General features: G+C 40.2%; 1 protein-coding gene across 1 annotated transcript in view; it reads right to left on the bottom strand.

Annotated features, from left to right (window-relative positions):
- Positions 1–22246, bottom strand: part of PDE10A (phosphodiesterase 10A) — a 234935-nt gene that overhangs the window by 35554 nt on the left and 177135 nt on the right. The window contains exons 12-18 of the mRNA XM_012806706.1: positions 20939–21031; positions 17551–17737; positions 16499–16641; positions 15379–15462; positions 13705–13855; positions 9529–9684; positions 4257–4429 (exon numbers count right to left, since the gene is read on the bottom strand). Of these exons, the coding sequence (XP_012662160.1) occupies positions 4257–4429; positions 9529–9684; positions 13705–13855; positions 15379–15462; positions 16499–16641; positions 17551–17737; positions 20939–21031 (987 nt within the window). The remainder of the gene's footprint in view (positions 1–4256; positions 4430–9528; positions 9685–13704; positions 13856–15378; positions 15463–16498; positions 16642–17550; positions 17738–20938; positions 21032–22246) is intronic.

Genomic DNA, 22246 nt, shown 5'->3' with positions numbered 1-22246 from the left:
TTGTTCTGAGACACTCGGCCTCGGTACGCTTCGCGGATCCTGCATTTCTACAAGCGGAAAATCTGTGGCAACCCTGCGCTGAACCAGTCTATCTGCCAGTTCTACAACATCATGTGCTCACTCTGTGTCTGTCACATTTTCACAATTCCTAAAATATTGCAAACTTTTTCATTATTATTATATCTGTTATAGTGATTTTTGATCAGTTGAACTTACTATTTTAATTGTTTTGGGGCACCACAAACTTAACTGATAAATGGATTCTGTGTGTTCTGGCTGCTCCACTGAAAGGCTGTTCCCTCTCTATCTCTCCACGGGCCTCCTTAGTCCCAGACACATAACAACATTAACATTCAATCAGTTAATAACCCTATAATAGCCTTTAAATATTCAAGTGAAAGGAAGAGTCACAGGACTCTGTTTAAATAAAAGCCTAGAAATGATTAAGCTTAGAAAGGAAGGCAGGTGGAAGCCGAGAAAGCCAGGCTCGTCCACCCAACAGTGAGCCAAGCTGTGAACGCAAAGAAAAAGTTTTTGAAGCCAATTAAAAGTGCTATTCCAGTAAAAACATGAGTGATAAGAAAGCAAAACAGGCTTTTGCTGGTAAGGATAAAGTTTTAGTAGTGCAGATAGAGGATCAAACTGGGCACAAACATTCACTTAATTCAAAGCAAAGTCCTACTTCTCTTCAATGCTATGAAGGCTCAGGGATGAGGAAGATGCAGAAGAAAAATCTGAAGCTAGCGGATGCTGACTCAAGAGGGGTAAGAAAAGAAGCCAACTCCAGAACCTAAATGCAAAGTGAAGCAACACGTGCTGATGTAGAAGCTACAGGAAGTTATCTAGAAGATACAGCTAAGATAATTGATGGAGGTTAACTGACTAAACAGATTTCCAGTGTAAGTAAAACAGCCTGCCACTGGAAAATGATGCCATCCAGGGCTTTCATGCCTGGGCAGAAGTCAAAGTCTGGCTTCAAAGCTTCAGATAACAAGCTGTCCCTCTTGTTAGGGGAAAATGTAGCTGGAAACTTTAAGTTGAAGCCAGTGCTCATTGATGACTCCAAAGATCATAGGGCCCTTTAGAATTGTGTAAAATCAACATTGCCTGTGCTCTAGAAATGGAATCACAAAGCCTGGATGATGGCGCATCTGTTTATAGAATGGTTCTCTGAACATTTTAAGCCAACTGTTGAAACCTACTGCTCCGAAAAAAAGATTCCTTGAAAAATATTACTGCTCATTGACAATGTATCTGAACATCCCCGAGCTCCAGAGGAGACTGACAAGGAGAACGCTGTTTTCAAGTCTGATAACACAATATCTATTCTGTAGCCCATAGTTGAAGATGTAGTTTTGGCTTTCAAATCTTATTATTTAAGAAATACATTTTGCAAGGCTACAGAGGTCATAGATAGCAATTACTCTGACAGATTTGGGCAAAGTAAATTGAAAACCTTCTGGAAAGGATTCACCATTCTAAATCCCATTAAGAACATTTGTGATCCATGTGAGAAACTCAAAATATCAACATTAACAAGAGTTTTGGAGAAGCTGATTCCAACCCTCATGGATGACTTTGGGGAATTCAAGAATTCAGGAGAAGAAATAACTATAGATAAAGTATAAATGACAAGGGAACTAAAATTAGATGTGAAGCCAGAAGATATGACTAAATTGCTGTAATCTCATAATAACACTGGGATGGATCAGGAGTTGCTTCTAATAACTACCACTCAGATTTTATCTTACAAATGCCAATAATATGTAACCTAATTGTGCACACCCCCATATTAATCTGAAAATTAAAAAAAATGGATAACAAAAGTGGTTTCTTGAAATTGATTCTATTCCCAGTAAAGATCCTGTGAATGTTGTTGAAATGAAACCACAGGATTTAGACTATTCTATAACTTTGTTATATAAAGTTGAGGCAGGATCTGAGAGGACTGAGAACAATGTTGAAAGAAGTTCTATGTGAATGAAATGCTATCAAACAGCATCCACAGTTTCAGAGGAATCTTTGATGAAATGAAGAGTCAATTGATGGGCAAATTTACTTTAAGTGATTCCTACAGGCACCTTGACCTTCAAGAACCACACCCTGATCAGCCAGAAGGCATCAACAATGAGGTAAGACCTTCCACCAGCAAAAAAGTTATGACTTCCTTAAAGACCAAACCATCATTAGCATTTCTAGCAATAAAGCATTTCTCAAGATATACTTTTAGATGTTACTATACTATTATGATAATATCTAAATAATACTATTGCACAGCCAATGGACTGCAGTATAGCAGAAATATAGCTCTTATACACACTGGGAAATAAAAAATGTGTTAGACTCGCCATATTGTGGTTTGGAATCAAACCACAAGATCTCCAAGGTATGCCTGGCTATACTGTATATACACATATACACACTCCTTTGAAAAAAATGGAAATACATATAAGATGACATTACATGAAATAGATGGCACTGAAGTTCGGAAAAACATAAATTTTGCTTTTTTACACATCTGTATTCTTTGAATTGTTCAATATGCATTACCTTTAAAATTATGTGTCCAAAAATCATTTAAACATATCTAAGTATACCGTGTACACCACTAACACATGTGTCTGCATTAAACACCAGACCTGATGTTATTTGCAAGCAGATGTTTAAATGTTCTATTTTATAATGACAATTATTATAATCATTTTGCTAAAAAGACATATTCAAGAAACTTGATACTAATTACATGATTCCTTTTATAACCTAATAAAAAGGAAGCACATGAGTTTCAAGATGTCAAAGGGTACTCCATGACGGCACTATTTCCCTGACGTCATAACTGCATCAGCAAAGAGAGCCCTGAACACACACACACCTGTTCTTGGAATAAGACCTACACACAACCTGTCACAGACACAAAGCTTGTATGGCACCCTTCTCACTTTGGCAGGAGTCAAAGGAGATATGCCCAAACACCCTAGTGGTCCTTTACGGACCCTTCACTGACAATACCATGTTGCAACGTCCTGGCCGAGACTCTGGAAATGTGCTCAGACTGACTTATGTGAATACAGGATTTCTTCATATTACTTTTCTTAATTAAGGTTCCCAAAATTACATAAGTTTTAAGCTCTACTAAATCTGGATCTCTTTCTGTTTGAAGATAAGTTGAATCTCAAACAACTGTTGTTTAATCAAAGACATCAATATCCCCATATAAATGATATTTATTCTTGAAAAGGTCTACTTTATATGTGTGTATCTACATTCATTTGTAAAACTAATATTTTGTATTTGGGGTAACTGAATGAATTGCTTCTAAAATCCTGAAAACAGAATCTTTCTTTTAGATAGGAACATTAAGATCAGTACTTAATAAATGATAGAGGAGATATGTCAACCACCAGAACAAAGAGAATAAATCCAAGTCCAGTGTCACTAAGAAAAAGATGACACAAGACATGGAAACAGTAGCAGGAAAGTCAAAGCAGCAAAAGCTGGTGGTCCTCCTTAGGAACTGCCAAGGGGAGATGGCAGGTTAGCCAATGAACTCGAATTTAATACACAGATAGGTGGCCAGGTGCATTACAAACATATCTGACATATTTCTGAACCTACTAGGGAAGATCTTCTTCCTTGGGAAAAAACATGTCAGTCTAATTAATCTGATGCCACTAGAACATTTAATTAACCTAATCCTCCTTGTCCTAATTCTATGTTCTTGAAACAAACTTTCGATTGCTACCTGGCTTCCTACATGATTCTGACCTCATGAAATGCCAATAGTCTGACCTTTGTGACTGTGATATATATATATTTATAGATCAGTAAAACAGAATGCCATTCATCACATTACCTTGGCTAATGGGATTTGAATTCTGAAAAAGGAATCCATTTTTATTTGCTAATGAGTATCTGAGGACAATGACTGAACTCTGGACTATAATAAATTTAAGAAGGAACCTATTGGGATCTTGGGAGAATAAACTGCCAGCCTTTCCCTTTAAAAGTGCCAACTGTTGCATGATTGTTTAAATTTCAATTTGTATTTTAATTAGCCTCACAATATATCATCATCAATTTTGTCAAACAGTGAAATGTCTAAAGTAAATATAAACGAAATGCACATAAAACAAAAAGCAATGTTTACATTTCTTTTCTCAATTATAAATCTATGCCAAATTACATTTCTTTTCTTAAATATCAATTTGTTCCAGATAACACGTTCTGGCTTCTAAGCTTCTTAAAGTGACTGTTACCTGTGTGATTGGTTATTCAGGTTTAGCAGTCCGGACTGGTACATCTCTTCCAGCTGCTTCCTATTCCCGAAGTACAGAGCCAGGTCTGTGGCGATGATGGCTTTGCGGATGATCTCCAGGACCTGCTCATACTCGCTGGAGCTCAGAGTGGAGAAGATGTTATGTCCCTCCAACTACGGAGAAAACACAAATATAAACCACCAGTAACAAACACAAGTGCTGATCTCTTGACAGTTTTAATTATTTGAAACAATTTAGTCAGGCAAAGCCATTTGGCACACTAATGATAGGTTTTAGAGGAACAAAAGAATAGTTTGAAATGACTGTGATGAAAACAGCATTTTGGAGTCTTCTCAAGCTACAATAACAGGGAAGTCACCACCGAAACTATCTCAGCAGTGAAGCCATTTGCTGCCATAAAACTCCAGTGATTTAGACAGACCTAGTTCTTGGATAATTCTCATAGTTAAAGGAAAATGTAAAATATTTAAGTTAAAGACATTCCTCTTAAGGTAATTAAAAAACTTAGCAATTGTTATATTATTCTGGAATTTAAGGGGCTTAAAAAGGCATCTCTGTCCTTGTCCGTTTCAGGTTGTGTCTTATCACAGCAAAGGCTGATGAACGGTAATCTACTTTTCTGTGACCTGGAAGAAAATGTCCCACAGCCTGAATATGATGTTACTCAAACAGATCAAAAACTCCCATTACAGGGAGATCTTCTCCTTTAGTCTCAAGGGAGATGAGAAATGGCAAGTTATCACTGGAAATAAGACCAAAAAATGGATAATTTAGATACTTTTATCTAAGAATTATTCTTCTATACAGGAATCTTTTAAAAACTTTTTACAATAATTTATTCCTCTAAGAATTTTAAGTTTATATTTGTAATTGAGATAAAGTTTTTGTTGAAACCAAAAAGGTTGAGATAATTAAGATCCATTTATGGTGGCACTTGTAGCTCAAGCAGCCAAGGCACCAGGCACATACACCAGAGCTGGCAGGTTCAATCTGGCCCAGGCCCACCAAACAATGACAACTATGACCAAAAAATAGCTGGCGTTGCGGTGGGCACCTGTAGTCCCAGCTACTTGGGAGGCTGAGGCAAGAGAATTGCTTAAGCCCATGAGTTTGAGGTTGCTATGAGCTGTGAGGCATCATGGCACTCAACGCAGGGCAACAGCTTAAAGCTCTGCCTCCAAAAAAAAAATCTATTTAATTTGTGGGTTCAATTATTTTTATTTATTTATTTATTTATTTTTGAGACAGACTCTTGCTCTGTCATCCAGGCTAGAGCAGTAGAGTCATCACAGCTCACTGCAACCTCAAACTCCTGGTCTCAAGGAATTCTTGTCCCGAGGAGTTGCATCTACAGATGTGAACCAACAGGCATGGCTAACCTTTTCTATTTTTTTGTAGAGACAGGGTCTTTCTTTTGCTTAGGCTGGTCTTGAACTCCTGGCCTCAAGTATTCCTTCTGCCTCCACCACCTACAGTGCTAGGATCACAGGCTATCTTTCCTTAGAAAGTTTTAATAATAGTATTACAATCATGAATAATTCCATGGAAGCTCTAGGCTCCTTAGCTCTATAAAGGAGATTCTCACAGGAGGGCCTGGAAGCTCCCAGTTCTACATTTGCTTGCTGGCATACAGGCCTAGATCCCGAGCAGTGCTGCACCAACTGAGTTGTGAATCACTATCATGGAAGCCACAGGTACTTTGGAATGAAAAGAGTACTTGCGTCAGCATTCGTGCAACAATGCCATTAAAAGATGCAAACGCATAATACTTATTTTGAAATTTATTCACCTAGTATGTGGCATCAAACCACACGATAGGAAGCATTTTAGTATTGTAATTAAGGATACAGACTTTGGGGTTAAAATTAAGAATATGTTCTTAATAATGAATGTTTCTAATTAGTCTGTTATTTAAACTTTGACTTCTGCCTACTTAACCTGGGGCATTCCCAGAAGGCAGGAGACAGACAAAGGACAGCCTCAGTGATGACAATAATCACTAATGCTATCTCACGAGGAGAAACAATAATTTAATATTCCAACTATAATGGTTCTATTACAACTACTGAGTGTAAACCAGTGAGTTTGAGGAAACAAAGGACGCCTGCCTCCTTGGACGTTCCTACTCACACTAGTGCTCCCCTCCTGAGGCCTTCCCCTCACCTCCTCGGGCCCTAAACAAACCAAGGCTTCGGTTTCTGGTCTTGGAGCATTGCTCACCCCGTCTGCCCACGCGGCATCACCTCCGACACACGCTCTGCCTTCACAGGCCAGCACTGCGGGGAGGCGGGGTGCTGTGGCTACAGAGATGAGTAGGGTGCTGGCTTTCTTCATCACTTATGAGTCACAGGAGGTGGAAAGTGAAGCTCACAAAACTTTCAATATGATTTAACAACATCAACAAAAGCACCAAACCCTAGGATGACACGATGTGTCTGGGGTGTGCATGGGCACGTGAAGGGCGCTGCTATGAAACAAGTCTCCTGGGGCAGCAGTGCCCGGCTGAGCCTGAACAGGAGCAGCAGCTGGTGCCGGGCAACAGGAAGGGGGTGAACAACAAAGCCACAGCAGGCACTGTAGTCTTCAAACAGCCAGGGGCCATTCATAAAAATGTGTGTATATCAATTGAGAAACCAAACAATTCTCCCTGAGGCCATGGACAGCCCTGGGGCTTGTCAGCAGAGCACAGTGTGCTCAGGCACATGTCTGGAGGATGATCTGAGAGAAACACGCCATAGAAGAGCGATGGATGACCCCCTTGGGGTCATCCTCTCTGCCAAATGCCCATGAGGGCCTCTGTGAGGTGACAGGCCCCAGTCACCAGGAAAACAGTCCTGATGCCCAACATTAAGTGATAAGAGGCTTCTCAGCAGCTGAGAAGGCAGCTTTGTCCCTCCTGCAGATGCTCTGATTGTCCCAATTATTTTATTCACGACGTAACCCCTTCCCATTGCCCACTCAGCGAGGGACTGCCCCTGCCTCCTTCTCAGTGTGACCAAACACGCATCTCCTGCCTCTCTGTACCACGGGTAGGGTGTGCCTGTTGGGCTACTAGTTACCTTTCAGACCTATTTCACGGCTCTCTCCACTGTGGCTGTCACTGTATTGGCCAGTAGTTTGGTTGACTGCCCAGATCACCCAGCGGTAATATGGCAGCCACAGGGAAAGCTGCACTCAGGACAATGATGTATGATGTGCAGCCACACGCTCGCAGCTGCGAGAAGCCTGACTGGGAACCACTTTCCAGGGTTACATACTCAACTGTTGTATTTTATGTGGCTTTACTACCAGAGGTTGGATAGATCTAGACCCATGATCGCCTAGGTATCAGTGGAGATAAAGACTGCCTGCTGAGACCAAGAAGGCAGCAGGAAACGTCTCTGTGGGTCAACAGAGGCAGTGGAGGGATTAATAGCACGGAACAGACAGGGTTCTGTCCCACTTTGGTGACTCTGGAAATTGGAATTCTTATTGTTACCCCAGGAAATCACCATGATCAGTCAAGTCTGGAGATGTCTTTGGGCAGGGCTTGGTGAGCGCATGAGGGGAAGAGGGATAAGGATAAAGAAGGCAGAAATGACAACTCTAAGCCACCAACCTGTGTCCCTGGGTGAATCAGGTTGCGGCCATGGGAATATAAAAAGAAAAGGTGTCTAAGGAAAAATAAGAAACACAAGATTGGCGTCCGTGAATGCTGAGCTCAGGGCTGGAGATGCAGTCCAGTGCTACAATTCCTTTAGGGCAGGAGCCGCTCGTTCAGTAAATCCGAACTGTTTCTAAACAAAGGCAACAGTGGGTCATCTATGGCATTTCTTCTTCTTATACAAATAAAGAAGAGTGAGGTGAGAGTCGATATGAAGAGTGAGGTGAGAGTCGATATGAAGAGTGAGGTCAGAGTCAGTATAAAACATCATCAAGTTCTAGAGCAGTGGTTCTCGACCTTCCTAATGCCATGGCCCTGGAATACAGTTCCTCTGGGTCACAACCCACAGGTTGAGAACCCCTGTTCTAGAGTCATCTATTTACGAAACATCACGCTTTAGTACACACTTACATACATTATTTCCTGTTTAAATTTCTATGTATGTTTGTACATAGAAACATAGAAACCTCAACATATGTCGTTTAAAAACAGAAAGGAGTGGTGTCAGGACAGATCATGGCAGGGTGAGCCCACCCCACTGTCAGGACAGGCCTGGCCTATGGGGCAGCAGGAGCACTGCCTGTCACCTAGAGGCTTGAAGACGACGCACATGGGTTGCACCTTAGCAGGACTCTGGCTCCCACCCAGTAGGTGGTCAGAGCAGCACCCACAGTGGAGGGAATTAATTGATCATTCACCTTCTTAGGCCTGAGGAAACCAGAGTTGGTTTGGATAGGTAAGTACAACCAACCACGTGAGTGAGCAGTGAGGCCAAATGAGGGGACACTCAGGAAAGCCATTGGGCAGCTGAGAGGGGAAAAAGCACCCTGGTGTTTAGAGGAGGCCAGGCTGATGTGAGAAAGAAAACCTGCCCGGTGGGAGAGCCTTTCTGCTTTGTGACTTGCCTGTAGCCACTCGTGGGACGGGACTCTGCTGGGGCTTCACTGGGCAACTGTGAACGTCTGAAGCCGTTCCCTTAGGCGTATAATCAGAAGGGCTAAAAAGGATTTCTCTTCCGACTGAGAGGTGCTCCCAATGAGAGAAAGAGATAGGGTCCATTTGAAGCCAAACACAGATCATATTTTTTTAAATTGTCTGTGACAGGTAACCACCATGATGTGATAACTACCTGCTGGTCAGTCTGAGGGAAAAGGCCTAAGACAGAAGGAGCATGTATGTCTTACATGGAAATGAGACAGGTAAAGTGAAAAATAAAACACAAAAAAGAAAAGGGATTCAATGCACTTGATACCTTGAATTTACCTGACATTTAAGATATACTGCTTATACCTTCTGAGTCAAGAATATAATAATCCATATCGTTGATTTAAAAACTACATAAAATAAATTTTGCTTAGGGTATCATGTACTTATTGACATAATAACTAAAAAAGAAATGTTATTGCAAAATACATACATTCAAAAGCTTTGAATAGGATTCTTAATCCACAAAAACATCATCATTTAATTATGAGTGGTAATTCTAAAGTTCTACAGTAAAATATGGCTGTTTTGAAGGAAGTCCTAAGAACATTCCTTTCCACTTGTAAGGAACCGCTATCTCTAGACCCCCTCCTCAGAGAGCAGGGTGAGGTATGACCATCTCACCTGCAAGATGGACACGGTTTGGGAGAAGTGGTGCTGCTCCATGGTGGAGGTGGAGTAGAGGGCTGCCAGAGGGTGGTCGAACTTCTGCAGGTAGCTGTTACTGAAGCCCCTGTGGTCCAGGTCATGACACAGACACGCGATCAGCAGTCCTTTGCGCTTAAAAAGTAACATAAAAGAGAGATGTTCAAAACCGGGAAGGGGGACATGAGGGGACTTGGAGCTTACATTCTCATCACAGTTAATTTCTGCCATTAACACAGCAAACACCTGTAGGAATCTCCAAAGTTTCTGATAATATAGCTTCTTTTTAACCCCTGTGTTTTTCTGCTTAGGAAATTGACAAACTATTTTTGAGTTTCCCCGCTCAACTCTAGCAGAAGATGTAGGAAGTATCAAATTCAAGGTATAAGCAAATGTTCAAAAAATTATGGGTGAAGAAAATCTGCACAAAAAAAGGTCAGTTTCAACTCTTCTTCCTTAAAAAGAATCTATTCAATTTAAATTCTAATAAGGCTACTGCTGTTATAAACAATGAATGTAAAGAGAAATCATATGGCATGTAAAATGGCACTTTTTAGAGATATAAGGGAAAGGAGAGCTCGAGAGAGGAGGCCACGGAAGGCCACTGGACACGGAGGTGAGAGAGGAGGCCATGGAAGGCCGCTGGACTCAGAGGTGAGAGAGGAGGCCACGGAAGGCCGCTGGACTCAGAGATGAGAGAAGAGGCCATGGAAGGCCACTGGACTCAGAGGTGAGAAAGGAGGCCATGGAAGGCCGCTGGACTCAGAGGTGAGAGAGGAGGCCATGGAAGGCCGCTGGACATGGAGGTGAGAGAGGAGGCCACGGAAGGCTGCTGGACATGGAGGTGAGAGAGTAGGCCACGGAAGGCTGCTGGACATGGAGGTGAGAGAGGAGGCCACGGAAGGCCACTGGACACAAAGGTGAGAGAGGCGTAGGTGCCTGGGAAGGAAGCTGGGCAGAGAACAGGGAGAGGGCATCCTGATGGTGACCCTGGAGTCAGAGGGTCAGGAAGGAGTCGGCAGTGGGCAGGCAGGCAGCTGGAGCCAGTCAGCCCTGATATTTTCAGTCACTGAGGGCACTGCTTCGTGGCCTGGGGTACAACATTGCCGTTATCTAACTTATATTGTCAAAAGATCATTCTGGCAACTCTACTGACAACAAACTAGAAGGATAAAAGAGACCAGTGAAGAGGCTTTTGTAGGAACTGAGGTAAAATATAATCAAACCTTAGACCAAATAACTACAATAGGAGCACAGTCTGAAGCAGGCAGAAGCCAGAGTATGTCCTGACTGGGTGTGAACAGAAGGGAAGGAACAGAGAGGTCAAGTGCCACCCTAAGGGTCTGGCCTTAGCCACTGTAATGACTGCCATCAGCTCATGTGGGACAGCTGCAGGGGGCAGGGTGAAGAGAGAGGTCAGAGTTCAGGGTTGGACTGAGGTGAGACGTCAGACGAATGTAGACTTCCAAGGCAGGTATTTTGAGTTGACAGTTGGCTGTTTACATCTACAGTTCTGGGGACAGGCCTGAGATGGAGTTAAAACTGTCATCTACATGTGGCATTTAAAGCCACAGGACTGGCTGAGCTCAGCAAAGCCATGCTTTGAGAACAGAGAAAGGTCAATCTCTGAGCGCTCAAGTATTCCAACTCTGGGAAGTCTGAGGAAAGAGAAGGATCAGCAACAAAAACTCCAAAACAAAACAAGGGAGGAGCAGCCAGTTCAGTGGCAGGACAGACAAGTGTGCTGGGTGTCTGAGGGCCAAGGGGACACGCTGAAGGGCAGCGTTGAAAGCTGACGCTTACATCTCACAAGCTTTGGGCCACCAGGGACCTTGACCAGAGCACTGTGGGGCCTGGGAGGAGCATTAAAGTTAGAAGCCTGAAGAGAGTTGTTTTCAGAAACAAAGTGAGGGGTGGATTTTAAGAGCCAAGACAGCAACTCTTAATTGGGTTTGCTTGGAAGAAGAGCTCAGAACAAGGGGTGCAGCCAAGGGTGACGCCTGTGGAGAAAGGGCTAAAGACGGAAGTAGTGAGAGCATGCTCATGTGCATGTGGGCGTGAGCCATGAGGAAGGATGAGGACAGGTGACAGCATGATGCAGGGGAGGGGAGAATAGCCAGGCGGGGTTCTGGAAGCAGTGGGACATGATGGAGATGCCAAGAGAAGGGGTTGGCTCTGGAGAAGTGTGGAGACTGCATTTAAGGGAAGCACGGGAAGAAGAGGCCACGGAGGCAAGTGCAGACAAGCAGGGGTGTGGCTCCGGCAGTCCACAGAGGCTCTTGCCAGTGAGTTCCCATCTACATGACCCACTCCTTCTTTCCACTGGTAATGCAGAACTGGTTTCTCCTGCAGCCTGACGCAGGGAAGCGCCCTGGCACAGGCACACCTGCACTGATGGCGGGACACGCTGCCAGCCGCAGGTGCATCAGGTGCGTGGCGTTCTCCGTGTGACTGAGTTAGTTATGCTTTTAGCATTGTTTTATTTGGAGGTTGTTCCCATACTTTCGCTGCTGTGTCAACATGACATATCTGGTAAATGTCAACATTTTAAAATTTTGCACATTCGATTATCTTCATCTTTCCAATTATTTAACTCATTCTGTAATGACTTTAACTCAATAGTCTTTTTTTAAAGTGTGTCAGAATCATACATCTGAAAAGATATAAATTACCCTTGTTCAAAATTTCTCTTTAACAAGGCAAGAGATCGTTTATAATAGTTCTATTAAACTATTTAACTTAGATATTAAATATTTAATAGTTAAATGAGTTAAATAGATGAATTTAACTTAGATGTTAAATATCCTCTTTATAAAATATATTTTAAATATTTACATATGCTATTTGGGGATTATTTTCAGCCAAAAAGACCTGAGTTTAAGGGAAAATGTTACGCTATAATTCCAGAAATGAATTGGAAACTTAAATGGGACTAATATGTATTAACAAAGTCTTTCCCGTTTATCTTTAAAATTTGTAGTTTTTGAATATAAACTCCAATGCTATTTGAAAGTATGATGTTTAGAGTTAAACTCACAGGCTAACCAATGGTAAAAAAGACAACAAAATTGCTTTCTTAAAAGGAATGAGCGGAGAAAATGCTGAAAGTCTCAAAAACGTGGGGTACAATGGAATAGAGAATTGTTTAGACAAACATATGAAAAAAGAACAGATTTCATCTGGATTTAGGGGGTGATAAATAATAAATTCTTTATTAGGTTAAAATTCCACTTCAACTAAACATTATTTATAAAAAAAAAATACAGGAAAGGTTTTGACTCTTTCTTTAATTTTTTTCTGGAAAGCACCTTCTAAGTTTTCTGCTCACATTGTGAATTTGGCCTGATAGGATGGACAATGAATAGGACAGACCTTCAGGAGTTCTGGTTTTAAAACGTGACTTTGAGAGAAGAATGTACGTCTCACAGAGACCACAGCCCCTTCTCAGCAGCCAGATGTCACCTGAAGGATGGTACCAGTTGCTGTGGAACTTCGTCGAGGCTGCCAGTAGCACCACTGGGACCAACATGGTCAGAGGAGCAGACCTCCAGGTCAGGACTGTACAGATGTCCATTCAGCACCATCTGGGGCCAAAGAGTTCCCTGATGCTAAGTACCCCCTGGACTTTCTCGACTGAGGGATTCTGCTGTGGTGGGGAATGGACAAGGCAGTCCAATCTTCTGAGACCCCGAGTCTCCAACTCTGAATACATCAAGTCACGGGAATCAATTAAACACCCTCGATCTCCCATCTCCTTATGCTGAAGGTTGAAATCATCTATATCATAACTGGATGTAATGCTGTGTGTTTGCAAATTGGCAATACACAGCTATCTACCCAGGGCATATGGGCAGTGAAAGGTTCACTTTGTATGGATCTATTCAGAATACTGAAGCTTTAATTGGGAAGAAAGATTAAAATTAGTGTTCCCATGCAGAATATTCTGGCGAAGTTGAAATGTCTGTATCTATAGTTCTTATATGAAAGAAGATGCTAAATGCTTGGTAACAGGAATCTAAAAAAACATCCCTCTATTGATTTACTGACCCAAATTCTTTCCTAAAATAACATGTCATAAGCCACGTCATAAATGTGCTCCAGAAAGACTATGAAACCAACGGAGGCTGTGTGGGCAGGTGAGCCGCGTGCACCCACCTCCAGGTCTGTGAACAGCTCTTGGGTGCTCTGCAGGATGGCGTACATGCAGTGTGCCACCGTGACCGCGTGCTTCCAGTTGTGGTACGGGACTCGGCGGTAGTTCTTCTTCACAGACATAATAAAGCGACACAACTTTTCAAGATCAAAGCTGTGTGGAAAAGAAACTGTTATGACCCAAACCAGTAGAGATTCACTGCACTGCAGGTTTTAAACACACACGTCTGTGCCGTCACACTCGACTGTGAGGAGCTCCACACTGACAAAATCCGTGAGCACCAGAAACTCACTCTTTCCCTTCCATTTTCCAGCCAGAAAGTTGCAAGGGAATGGCTTTCATAATTTTTGTACTGTTAACTATCTCACCAGAATTAACACAATCACCCATCATGGACCTCCATGACTGCCCACAGATTTACAAACATTTCTTATACCTCACAGTGCTTGAAAGACACAAACACAGCATCATCCTACTCAAGGGTATTTTCAGATAGTATGTTCCAAACAGCATATTCAGATTTATAAACTGCAGATATGTATGTCATGAGACTATTCTGCCGGAGTGAATATTCTTTTGAAGTTAATCTAAGGTATTCTGGTACACTCTAATTACTAAGTGGCAAATGACCATCTCCGAATGCACAGCAGAGGGAATCATACGATGTATATATTCTTATATATTTTGTCATTATATGTTATTTTTATATATTTTTATATTAACATGTATTTACACCTAAGTCCATCCCAACTCTCAAAATAGATTTAGGGTAGCTTAAAAATAGAAAACTCTCAAAATAGATTTAGGGTAGTGTATCCATATAAAGCAGGGCTCTCTCAAATGGCAAGCAGACTGAGAACTCCCAACAGCTTTCAAAAATATGCAACCTGTGTTTTCCTCCACAAAAATTTTCAAATGTCTTTGAAAGACAAAATACGGCATTTTAAGAGTTCCCAGTGGTCAAACTCTCAAATGATTTCTAAACATTAACTGCAGTTATCCTGTGTGCACCCTTCAGAAGGGCAACTTATAAAAGGGCACGGAATCCAAGAATGACCACATTGTTATACAGAAACTTAGAGGCTCTAAGAGGCGTTTCACGTCTAAATGAGTGAAGCAGAGAAAAACAAAATATTTCCTTACATTTTAAGTTTTGTGTTTAAGCCATAAAAAAAATCAAATGTAAAGTCATGAAAAGCCTCTGTCTGGAACAGGTTATAGCGGGTGGGAAAGATCCAGAAGGGAATGGGGCCAGCGCCATCCCTCAGGCACCAACAGAGCTCTTAGTTGGACTTACTTTGCACCTATTCTAATAGATATATAATTTAAGTTGATAGCTGATGCTAAATTTACAGCAGTAGTCTAAGCGTAATTTTTAAGTACGCGATTCTGTTCAGCACTGCCCCCTGGCTCATTCAGATACACAGTTGAGAACTGTTTCAACCAGGCCACAATCACATTGTCTTAGAATCCAGCAGCTCCACTGGGAATCTTAACAGGCTGCAGATTTGTCCAACAATCTCAGCCCTTTTTTATTTGAATAATTAGACAAAAAATTTAGGTAGCATATTTAAAAATAATTATAAACAAAGAAGGCACTGGGCAGAGAGGTAGTAGGAAGATGAAGAAGTCATATCACTTAGTATTTTAACAAGGAATTTTTTAGTCATTCATACCAGGTTGTCCCACAGGACCGATGAACCATATAGACAAAAATTCCAGGCCACATGTTTTCAAAAGGACCGATGTCAAAGTGGAATCTGAAATTTAACAAGGGCAGTTTATCACTAAATGTAACTACATAAATATAACTAAAGAAAATCATTAAATTTTTTGCCATCAAGAAACTAAAAAGACACTGAGGACTAAGCCGCCACTTCTCCTGCCTTCTCAGTCATGACTCTCTTGAATTGAATAATTTTTAGGAAGAAATCCCACACATTCCCTCAGGAATTTGGTCTAATAATTGAATCACTGATTAATTTTCTATGAAACAACCTCTAAAAACAGGATGCTGCATTTTTTATTAGAACAATAGTAAAGTATAAAAAGATACACTATACGGACATCATACAACTTACAGATAAGGGGAAGTCCTGATCACAAGTATTTTTTAAGAGTTGAAATCATTCTATCACCTATTTAGACTGAGATAAAAATTTCATTGATATACATCCCAAAAGTTATGACCTATTTTTATGTGTTAATTTAGTTATTAACATTCAAACAGAATAAACACTGTGGTAAAGTATATACTATACTTTTAACTGTGAGTCAAATATCAGCTCTGGGTCACTTGTAAAGATTTCCTATGTAGTTAAATGGTATTGGCTTACAATTAAAATCGGCCTACAAATTACCACAGATCCTCACTGGCACTTAAATATATTGATAGGGGATTAGAAAACAAAGTATGAAAGTTGAACTAATTATTACTAAATTCTTGAATTTAATTTGGAAATTAAAATTTGTATGAAAATGGAAACCTTTAGATAAATGTCATTTTGAATATTAAATATTACATGGTATAATCGCAACAGACTAATTAGAAATGCTAGCATTAATGTGAACTCATTTCAAAATTAAGGTCAGAGTTTGTTTTTTAAGGTAATGAGATGGGGCCTTTATTTCCAAGTTCTATGCTAAGATTTGGAATCACTTCAGAAGGAGAAAACGGCAATTATGTATTTACTTTGTGCACAAGAATTGTGACCCTAATTCTATAGCCAGGTTCCCTTTAGGTTCAGTTCAATTAAAAATCTGTTCCTGAAGCAAGTGGCGGAGCCGCCCACTCACAGCTCAATCTCCTTGCAGAGGCGCAGGGGGAGGGTGAAGTGCATGAGGCCTTGCCACTCCTCGGCGGTGCAGATGCTGTGATAGGACAGCTTTTCCATGGTTACCCGGTAAATGCACTCGGAGTGACGGATCCTGTGATACATCTGGGAAGCAAATCCAAAAACAGGAACAATATTTTAAAAAGTACATAGCAGTTTTGTCACTAAAGCTCAGAATCTGTTATTAAAGAAACAGAACTATCATTGAAACGAAGGCAGATCTGTTCGTCCCCAAGTTTACATACGCACCACCAATACGTATGTGTGCATTTTGAAGATACCAGACAGTTTATGAAAAAAAAAATGATATCTCTGCTGAAAAGGCTTATCTAATTCCATAACAAATGTTTGTTTGTTTTTGCCAGATGTTATTTCTGGCTGCTGAGATTACTTAATATTTGGCTTCTTTACTGTTTTATATTTCCAAATTATTGATAATGAAAATGCTGTAAGAAAATGTTCATTTCATTTTCAGAAAATGAATGAATGTTCACTATTTTTAAAGGCTATAAGGCCAAAGTTACTTCTAAACCTCTTAAAACAAAATTACTAATAATTACACTTCACGTGCACATAAAACTCAACTTCTTTCAAAAGATTTCGTCATCATCATTATTTCGTCACCACTGTTTAGTTTAAAATTAGCTGTATATTTTCTCTGTTCTTAAAAGGATTAAATTTGGGATTTTATTAGTGTTACAGAAATGAATTTAAATGTACAACAGAAGTTTGTGTTCCTCAACCATATTGTCTAAGCCTGTTGCTTGATTATTTTATCCTCAACTTTAACTTCATTTTTCTTTTCAACAAATTCACACCTTGAAATAAATGCAAAATATAAGATGTTTTTTCCTTCCAAGGCATTTTAAGATATTCCTAAAATAGGAATGTACAACCAGAAACCACTGTTCTTGCTCTGTAAACAAAACATAAATGGGGAAAAAAAGCTACTTTATCTAAAAGGTTTTTAATTAATATTTAGTAGTAAAAAGGTATTTAAAAAATAGTATTTACATTAGCACAGTGTAAGGCTAAAGCACAGAAGACAGCAAACATTTTGAAGTTGTTCTCGTCAGTTTTGGAGAAGGCGCTGCCACTGATCTTGTTCACCATCTGCACCACGCCGATCACGCTGCCGCGGCTCACGATGGGCATGCACAGGATGTTGCGGGTGGTGTAGCCCGTGTACAAGTCCACTTCCCTGGGGGAACACGGAGATCCGCACAGTCAAGGGAAAAGCAGGCGGAAAGAAATAAACGACACATTCAGTCCAAAGGCTTAGCTCAGCTGTGCAATTCGATATTCTTCTGTAGCTGGAAAGGCACTGCTGGCTTCTGCATTCAGGCACAAGGTTAACAGGAAGGTGTTTTATTAAAACCTTTTCAAAAATATTCTAACCAATTTCTTCTTTGTTTATAAGAGTTTCCCAGATAGTCCCTAGAGCAGCGGTTCTCAACCTGTGGGTCACAACCCACAGAAACTGTATTAAAGTTCGCAGCATTAGGAAGGTTGAGAACCACTGCCCTCGAGCCTTTAGGCTTATCAGCTGATTTAAGTACTTTGCATTAATAAGTAAACAATGTATATTCAGTAGTGAAATATATTTGGCAAAATGACATGTTCCTTTGAAATTGGTCATATTCATGAGAGATGTGATGTGCTAAGCCAGTTTATATGGGAGTTACCACTTCAAAAACTCAGAGCAGGGTTCTGCCAAACCACCCAGCTCCTGTTTCATAAATAAAATTTTGTTTTATTAATTTATTTATTTACAGCATCTCACTCTGTCATCTGGTCAGAGGGCAACGGTGTCACCATAATTCACAGCAACCTCCAACTCCTGGGCACAATCTATCCTCCTGCCTCATCCTGCCAGGTAACTGGGACTCTAGGTGCCCACCACAATGCCCAGCTAAGTTTCCTATTTTTGGTACAGATGGGGGTCTCAGTCTTGCTCAGGCTGGTCTGAAACTTCCGAACTCAAGCCATCTTCCTCCCAGAGTGCTAGGATTACAGGCTGAGCCATCACACCTGGCCATCAATAAGGTTTAATGGAGCGGGCACATCACCCACTGGCTGCTCGTCTAAGGCTGCCGTCTCCCTCCATGGCAAAGATGAGCCGTATGGTCTGTAAAGCCAAAATACTTGCTGTCTGGTTCTTAATAGAAAAGGTTTACTGACTCCAAATTTGAGGAAGTGCCTTTGAAAATACACCTGAGTTCCCCAGAAATGGCAACGTAAATGATGGCGGTTAGTTACGTGGCAGATGTCAGAGCCAGCTCCTCTCACTTAGCACTCACCAGAATGCTCTGACATTCAGCCATGTTGTCGATGGAATGATGGTTAAGTCCTTTTCATTGCTAATTAGTATCACTATTAAATGGGTGTATCATATTTTGTTTATTCATTCACCAGTTAATGGACAATATTATTTGTTGATAGCCAGTAGATGGCAATTATGAATCATGCTGCTTTAAAGATTTATATACAAGACTTTATATGACCATATGCTTCATCTGTCTTGAACTAATAGCTAGAAGTTGATCTGATTAATGGGGCATATAGTAAGTATATATTTAACTTTTCAATAAACGGCAAACTGTTTTCCCAAGTGGTTGCAGCATTACAACATTCCCACCAACAAAGCAGGAGAGCACTGGTGTCCCACATCCTTCCTGCCAATGCTTGTTAGTCTTTTAAAACTATAATAAGGTGACCAGATTTCAACATTGGTAAAGCGGGACACCATTGGGGGGGGGGGGCCTGACAACAATGCAAACTTTGTTAAGCAGTTCTTGAAAATCACTTCTCAACAATTATTTATTATTATTACCGTTTAACATTATAAAATTAACAAAAATAATATAAAACTCATATCCTGGTGAAATAGCCACATGGCAGCTGAAAACCATATATTCCCTTCCTGTTCTCCCGCCCATTCATGCATTCTTTCCAAAAATCGGGACTTTTTAAAAACGCCGCAGGTCGCAGGACAAATTGTTTTTGTTTTTGTTTTTTTTTTGCCGTTTTTGGCCAGGGCTGGGTTTGAACCCACCACCTCTGGCATATGGGGCCAGCGCCCTAGTCCTTTGAGCCACAGGCGCCACCCAGGACAAATTGTTAAAAATCAGGACTGTCCCACCAAAAGCGGACATCTGGTCACCCAAAACTATAACTATGGTGTATAGGGAGGCCTCACTGTCACTGCAATTGACATTCCCCTTGCACTGAACACCTTTTCTTGCGTTTAATGGTCAAATGGTCATTTGCGTATTTTTGGTGAAATGTCTGTTAAAATCTTGTGCCCTTTTTATTAAATGGGGTTATCCTATTATGTTGGAAGAGCATTTCATAAATTCTAGTAGATATATGTAGTTTGTTGGATACCTGATTTGGAATTATTTTCTCCCAATTTGTTGCTTGCCCCTTTATTTTCTTAATGCTCTAACCCATAAATTGAAAGATTTTTATTTAAGGATATATAATTTTTTTTTTACATTTAGGCACTGAAATGAGAAGGTTTTTTTTTGGAACAACAATACTTTCAGACACTCCTAAGTTATTAATAAAACACATTACTAGTATACAGCTATGTTTTTATGTGAGGGTATACATTTGATATTAATTGATCAAATACATGAAAAAACTTCCTATTGCTCATGGTGCTTGCCTCTTAACTGAACACCGCTGTGAATACAGCTCAACTATTACTCCCCAGCACTCACAACATCCATCTTGAGACTCAATCTTAAGAATTTCTAGAGATTTATTAAAACCTAATTATATAATTTGGTTTAAATCTTCCCAAGCCATCCTAATATTTGACTTCAATAATATCTAATAAAAGCTACAAATTATTTAGGTCTTAAAATGTGTCATGTGAAATTCTCAGACTTTTATGAATATTACCTATAACTTTTTTTAAAAAGACAAAACAGGCATTATCAAACATATTTTCAAGATGGGGAAACTGGGGCTTAGAGAGATTAAGTAATTTTCCCTGGGTCAGGCAAGAGCTACTAAAGAGTTCCCAACTGCCACTGGGAACTCCCCCTGTCAGTCCACAACATGAAGCTTTGTGACCACGCGCCGTAGCCCCTGGAGCACACGATTCGATAGGAGAACGTGCTCACGGCAAATCATGACCCTGGGAGGAAACAAAACCTCACAACTGCTCCATAAATTAAAACTCCTATTATTTTTATAACATTTCAACTCCTAATGCTCAATATTATATTAATGGATTGGGATTCATCATTTTATAAATACCTGGACACACTGACGACTGGTAATAGAGTTAGGGGGTCAAAGGAGAAAACTAAGCAGTTAAGAACCACCTGAGGTGGGATCAGAGCAGCAGCCTCCATGCAGGAGAGACGGACGAGGGCGTGAGCCTCCCTACCTGTTGAAGCGCGGGTCTGCATAGGCATCCGGAATGTTCAGGACTTCTCCTGTTCTTGCCACTTGACCAGCGATTCCTTTCTCAATTGAAAATCTGCACATAGGAAAGAGAGGGACATGCGAATTAAAGATAGGAGCTGTAAAGTAACTGTGAAACATTTCATTATCACCAAATATTGAATTAAAACACATTGCTTTATTTTAAAGGTATGTATCACTTTTACATTTACATATTCCAAATCATCTATAAAATACGTAAAAGTGAAGCAGAAAGCATTACATAGTAACCACTGGAGAGCAGCTTTCAGAATATAATAAACTAGGAGATTAAAAACTAACTAGTATTCTCCCATACTGACCAATAACAACTCTACTTCATCATACATTTTATTAGTGGATCCTCAAAAAGGTGTGAACTGAGGCTGTGTGGGTTCAGTAAGACATCAGCATCTAAAATACTAGTGGCACAATTAAAACCAGAACACAGGACGGTACCACTGTGCTTTCTATCTCATATACAACCACAGGTTACATCTGAACCTCAAGATACTACACAGGACTGTGTGCTCTATAGAAATAACACAATGTAAGACTTCTAGTATTTTTACATCTCTAATTTATTAAATTTAAAACAATCAAATATAAGAAGTTTTTTTTGATATTTAACATAGTATTTTTCTTTGGTAAATATAGTCTCATTTATAAATATTTTCATCATTACCATATTATCATACATGCAATCATTTCAAAATTTATTTGAGAAAGATGTCTATAATTTAAGAGTTAAAAATAAATTTTATAATACTACATTTTTTTAACATTATAGGAAATCATAAATGAAATGAACCTCACCCTAAGGATTATCAAAAAAGAAATCAGAAGAGAATTGTCACAAGAGTACTTAAAATGCCACAAAATGAACCAAACACTGTATGAAACTCAGAGTCATTGTCCCCTGGTTTTCCTGTGCTCTGAGGAACTTTAACCCAACAAATCAGACTGCCATGAACAAGAATATCAGAATCCACTTCATAATTTTAGCTTATTCTGAGAATAGTCTAAACTGTAGCCTATTCAAACTCACTCTGGTTTGTTGTCTACGGTCGGTGGAAGTTCATAATTAAGAAGGATGCCCTCATAAAAATGGCTGGTCTCAGCCCTCAGCTACAAGCTACAAACCACATTATCCTGTTTCCCTAAGGTTGCAATCATAGGGTTTAAGTTAATATTTTCAAAATCAAGTCAATACCGGAAGTGTCAGGGAGAGAAATGACTTATCTAAGTGACTATATGCACTTAACAAATGATA

The sequence above is a fragment of the Otolemur garnettii genome, unplaced genomic scaffold (genome assembly GCF_000181295.1).
Source record: "Otolemur garnettii isolate 467f Iridium unplaced genomic scaffold, OtoGar3 scaffold00056, whole genome shotgun sequence".
Lineage (NCBI taxonomy): Eukaryota > Metazoa > Chordata > Mammalia > Primates > Galagidae > Otolemur > Otolemur garnettii.
This window is presented reverse-complemented; position numbering and strand designations above follow the sequence as displayed.